This window comes from Lactuca saligna, chromosome 6, assembly GCF_052625555.1.
Source record: "Lactuca saligna cultivar CGN05327 chromosome 6, ASM5262555v1, whole genome shotgun sequence".
Lineage (NCBI taxonomy): Eukaryota > Viridiplantae > Streptophyta > Magnoliopsida > Asterales > Asteraceae > Lactuca > Lactuca saligna.
This window is the reverse complement of record NC_136422.1, coordinates 171,159,548-171,164,685: the sequence shown is the minus strand read 5'-3', so window position 1 is coordinate 171,164,685 and position 5,138 is coordinate 171,159,548. Positions and strand designations below refer to the sequence as shown.

At 36.9% G+C, this 5,138-nt stretch overlaps 1 protein-coding gene across 1 annotated transcript; it reads right to left on the bottom strand.

The window, feature by feature from the left end:
* Positions 1-1,333: 1,333 nt before the first annotated feature.
* On the bottom strand, positions 1,334-4,715 carry LOC145000194 (receptor protein-tyrosine kinase CEPR1-like). The gene is made up of 2 exons (XM_078959384.1): positions 1,948-4,715; positions 1,334-1,852 (listed from the first exon to the last, which is right to left on the bottom strand). Exons 1-2 carry the CDS (start codon positions 4,430-4,432, stop codon positions 1,488-1,490), a joined length of 2,850 nt encoding a protein of 949 aa, XP_078815510.1. The 5' UTR covers positions 4,433-4,715; the 3' UTR covers positions 1,334-1,487.
* Between the last annotated feature and the right edge of the window lie 423 nt (positions 4,716-5,138).

Here is a 5,138-nt window from a genome sequence, read left to right as displayed (position 1 = left end):
ATAACATGCTCTTTTTTTCTCCTCTTTACACTTTGGACCTGATAAAGACCTCCAATAACGACATTACTTAGCAACTTGACTCACAAAATCAGATATTTGTTCCTACTTATTTCTTCTTTTAAAGATTGTCGTTATCGAATTCTTTTTAAATCATATATGTATTTGCATGCATTAAATACGTATAGAAACTGAGCTTTTGTACATTTTTATAGGCTAAAGGCTGTAGCTAGGTAGCATGTTGTCCAAGAGGCATCATTTATGAAAGCTATTAACTTTAGTCTATGGACTCTCCACCATGCAAAAGATATAAACATTAAGTCTCATTGAATCTTATTCTTTCTAAAGCATGCCACTCAAGTGGGAAATCTTGCACTCGTGTGTGTGGTTGTTCGTATATTATGATCACATAATACATTCTTTGCATCAATGTGATTCTAAAGCATGTACATTTAGCTATTAAAGAATGAACTAGAAGAAAAATATTAATTAGGGTTTTCATGAGATAAATCTTCATCAATACAACATGTAGTAACTAAATAATTGAATTATTCAACACAAATTATCTAAATAACTCTACTGTATTTACCATTGTACTTGTATATGTATATATGCCATAGTCTTATTGGAGTGAGTGTAAGTGAAAGCACTTGAGATAAAACAAAGAATTTGTCTGGTAGAAAGTGGAAGTTTGTGGCACACCATCTATGGTGAATGTTACTTGGTGATTTTTGTCCATCAAATATTTCACTTTCGACTTGATACCAACAAGATAATCAAACACTAGCACAAAAAGAAGAGATAAGAATAAAAAGGTAGTGATTAAAGAAAGAAGTGTACTTTATAGCTTACATTGGGACACTATGACACATCGATGCTCATTGATTACTCAGGAATTGTGTTCTTTCTAGTAGATACAAGAGAGGCCCCCTCCACAAACAACTTTCTACTAAACTTTAATATATATATATATATATATATGATTTTTACTGCGTTGAGTTCAAAACTGAAATCTTTTTCATTTTTCAGTTTTCGAACTTCAAGGTTTTATATTGATTATAGTTCTTATTTCAAGGTTTAATATCAATTTTGGTCCTTGTTCCCCCTTGACACAAGAACCAAACTTGAATAATATTTTAATTTTTGACTAATCAAGGTAAAATCAAAAAGTACAAGGACCATTTAGTTTACTCTTTTTCTTAAACAAGAAAATTAGGAAGAAAATTAGGAATCCACTTGACACAAAAAAAGAAGCACCTTAAAATATCAAATGCATTCCACTTTTTGTTTTGAGTAGGCACTCATAATAACCAAAAATAAAAATAAAAGACAAACATTATAAAGCTAAAAGATTATTTCATGGAATATATATATCATGATATATTGATATACAACACTTTGGAAATATTTACAATACTCCACTCTATAGATGCTATGCTAATTCCTTTCAAAACCCCAAATAAAGTTTACTTTAATTAGTAATGAAAGATTTATTTTTCGGGTTCTTTTGTCTTGTTTGCTAGTTTGCAAGTATCGATCCTACAAGGGTCTGCCTGAATGAGCAATTGAACAACCTCATTCATGCTAGGCCGCAGTGTAGCTATCCTGCATGTACATAGGATAGCTACACGAAGAACTTTTATCATATCATCTTTAAAATACCCTGACAAATTCTTGTCTAGAATCTCAGTCGCCCCCTCCTTCGTCTCCACTTTTGTTGAAATCCAATATATGATGTTCTTGTTTTCCCCAAACTCCGCCTCCACCGGCTTCTTCCCCGTTATCAATTCCATCAATACCACCCCAAAACTATACACGTCACACTTGGTTGTTGCTTTCGATGAATACGCATACTCTACATCATTTAAACAATGAACAATACATACATCATTTCATCAAACATATATAATACAAAAGTAAAATGTTAAAATACAATATGAAAAACAATACCTGGGGCTATGTAGCCATATGTCCCTGCAATGCAAGTAGTGGTGGAATCTTTCCCTCTACCATTTAGAACCTTAGCTAACCCAAAATCGGCAACTTTTGGTTGAAAATTTCCATCAAGAAGAATATTGGTCGATTTAACATCTCTATGAATAATAGGTGGCACCAAATCATGGTGAAGATAAGCCAACCCTTTTGCTACACCAACTGCAATTTGATGACGTGTCGGCCAATCCAAAACACATTTCCCATTATGAAGTGCATCCCAAAGACTTCCATTTGGCATGTATTCATAAACCAACAAGTTACAATTACAACTTGATAAGTAACAATACAATTTAATTATATTCTTGTGCCTTATGTTTCCTAATGTCTCAACTTCACTTTTCAATTCTTTCTCCATTATTTTTTGATCATTTGATGAGGAATTATCTTTCGATTTCTGACTCCAAAATCGCTTCACTGCAATAACTTCACCATTGCTTAAATCGATTTTGTAAACCATACCCGATCCTCCATGACCCACCACGTTTTTATCAGTCATGGATTTGATGATTTCATGTTGGTTGAAACTTACATGATGAAAGCTTTTCATGTTGTAGGAGAAATACGAAAATGCCCATGTGTCGTCTTCATGTTGTAGAACCTCTCTTTCTCGATTACACCTTAGAAATATGATACCTCCGATGAACAGAATCCCAATCGAAATCCCAATCATCCAAAAGAAGTTGACTCTTTTTTTGTTATACGTCTGTGAACATATGGAGAAATTTTGATTTCCTGTTTTGGGTAACACTGGAACAGGAACACAGAGTTTTGTGTTCCCTGTGAAGCTTTCTAACTGCCCCCCTTTGATGAATGACACGGGTATCGCTCCAGAAAGAAGATTGTTTGAAAAATTCATGGAATTTGGAAGCAAATCGGTTAGGGTTTCGGGTATGCCACCTGTGAGGAGATTTCTCGACAGGTCGAGAAGATTTAGGGATTTTAGAGAAGAAAGTGAATCGGGAATGGAAGATGTAAGCTGGTTTCCTTGCAATAACAACAGATTTAGCTTTTCTAGGTTGCCAATTTCTGAAGGTATTGGACCAGACAAGAGGTTGTTACTGAAATCGATTTTCACTAGATTGATCGCGTTAGATATTTCGTGAGGTACGACGCCGGAGATTCGATTGTTCTGTAGAAACAACTCCGATAAGTTTCGAGCGTTTCCGATTGCTTTCGCGATTGAACCATTTAAAAAGTTGTAACTCAAATCGATAATGGAAACCGACGGGAGGCCTAGAACTCCTTCCGGTATGTTCCCTTCCAGACGGTTACGGCTCACCCGAAAACGTATAAGAGAGACGCAGTTACCGTAACTTTCCGGTAACTCACCGGAGAACATGTTTCCAAGTGCTAGAAGATAAAGCAACTTACCTCCGTTGCAGACGTCAGGTGGTAACTCTCCGGTCAACCGGTTTTCCGACATGTCAATGAGCGATAGCGGTGATGATCTGCCTAGATGCCTGGGGACTTCACCGGTTAAAAGGTTGTCGTAAAGCGACAACATGGTTAGAGTTGTCGAGTTCTCCAACACAACCGGAATCTCTCCGGTGAGACTGTTGTTGTAAAGCTGCAGGACTTGGAGCTTCGGGAGACGGCAAATGCATTCCGGTAAGTTTCCGGTGAGCCTGTTGACGGACATGTCGAGATCAATGAGCTCTGTGAGGTTCCCAAGCTCCTCCGGTATCCCACCGACTAATTGATTGTAGTAAAGCTCAAGCTGTTGCAGGTTTTTAAGCAACCCGATTTCTCTCGGAACTGGGCCCACTAAAAAATTCCCGCTCAATTCAAGATCAACAAGTGACGTCATGTTTCCGATGGATTTCGGGATTAAACCACTCACCTTACAAGTACTCAAGATCATCGACTTGAGCTTCACCAGCTTCGTAATATTCTCCGGCAGCCTCCACATGTCAAAACCTGCGTTTTCGTTAAAGTTGACAACTTCAAGATTGGTGAGATTTATAAACGACATCGGGAACGCCCCTGTGAAGAAATTAGACGACAAATCAAGCAACTTTAAAGACTTCATCGGAGATAAATCCGGCAACTTTCCGGTGAGATTTGTATGTGTTATGTTGAGTTGTTCTAGAAGCGAACAGTTGGTGATGCTGTGAGGGAAGTCTCCATGAATCTTGTTGTACCCAAGATAAAGACTTCTCAATCGAGGTAAGAAAGAGCATATGTTTTCTGGGAAATGACCGAAAAGCCCCTGCCCTGAAATATCAATCTTCACCACGTACCCTTGTTGATCACAGTTGACACCTGTGTAGTTGCAGACGGGTTTTTGACCGTTGTCATCCCAATCGTTTAAAAAAGCTCCTGTCAGAGAATTCTTCACGTGGGTGAAGAACTCAGCTTGATCCGCCATGGAAGCTTCATAAGAACTTGATAATGGAAGTAATAAAACAAGATAAAAGATGAAAATATAGTGAAAAGCCATGAGAGAAATTGAAGATAAAAAAGAGATTATGTTTGTTGATAATTAAGAGGGAGTGAGAAAGTGAAGAGAGATATATAGATATAAAAGAGTAGTAATTGAGTTTTATGCAAAGTGGCTTTAAGTTTAATACGCTTCCACTATATGTTGTAGAGAATAACATCGAATGCAAAATCTGCATCAGATGCCTAATACCTGATGCCTTATAGCATAAGCTCCTCTCATAGTGATGAAGCTTTTGTCTCTTGGTTCGAATGCATTTAATAGTGCTATGCTTACATGTTTGGCTACATAGACGTCTAATTGTAAAAAAAAATGTTATTCTTTCATCAATCTCTTAACATTATCCCATATAGGCAACTAACATAAGAGTTTGATGCGCACAATAAACTCAATTCAAATTGGAATTGAAACTCTCCCACTAGGACTACTAAACTTGATTATTGTTGCACGTATACTATCTGGGAACTAGGTGTGTGCTTGCAGGGAAGAAACATCTAAATATTATTATTTGTTTTGTATTTTCGTGGGGTCATCTCTTGATATTATTTGTTTTAATAGGTCCTTTAACTATTTGGTTATATAACCTATTATAGCCGGTTACATCTACCAAATATGATAGAAAATGATGACATGTAGCCTCGCCAACAACCCTTGTTGTTCCTTAGATGCCGATGTGTATGCCTCGTTGACAACCCTTGTTGTTCCT

Coding starts and splice junctions, on each gene's coding strand:
- LOC145000194 (XM_078959384.1), bottom strand. CDS start 4,432: ATGGCTTTTCACTATATTTTCATCTTTTATCTTGTTTTATTACTTCCA. Junction 1,853..1,947: donor ATATGGCTACATAGCCCCAG/GTATTGTTTTTC, acceptor TAAATGATGTAG/AGTATGCGTATTCATCGAAA.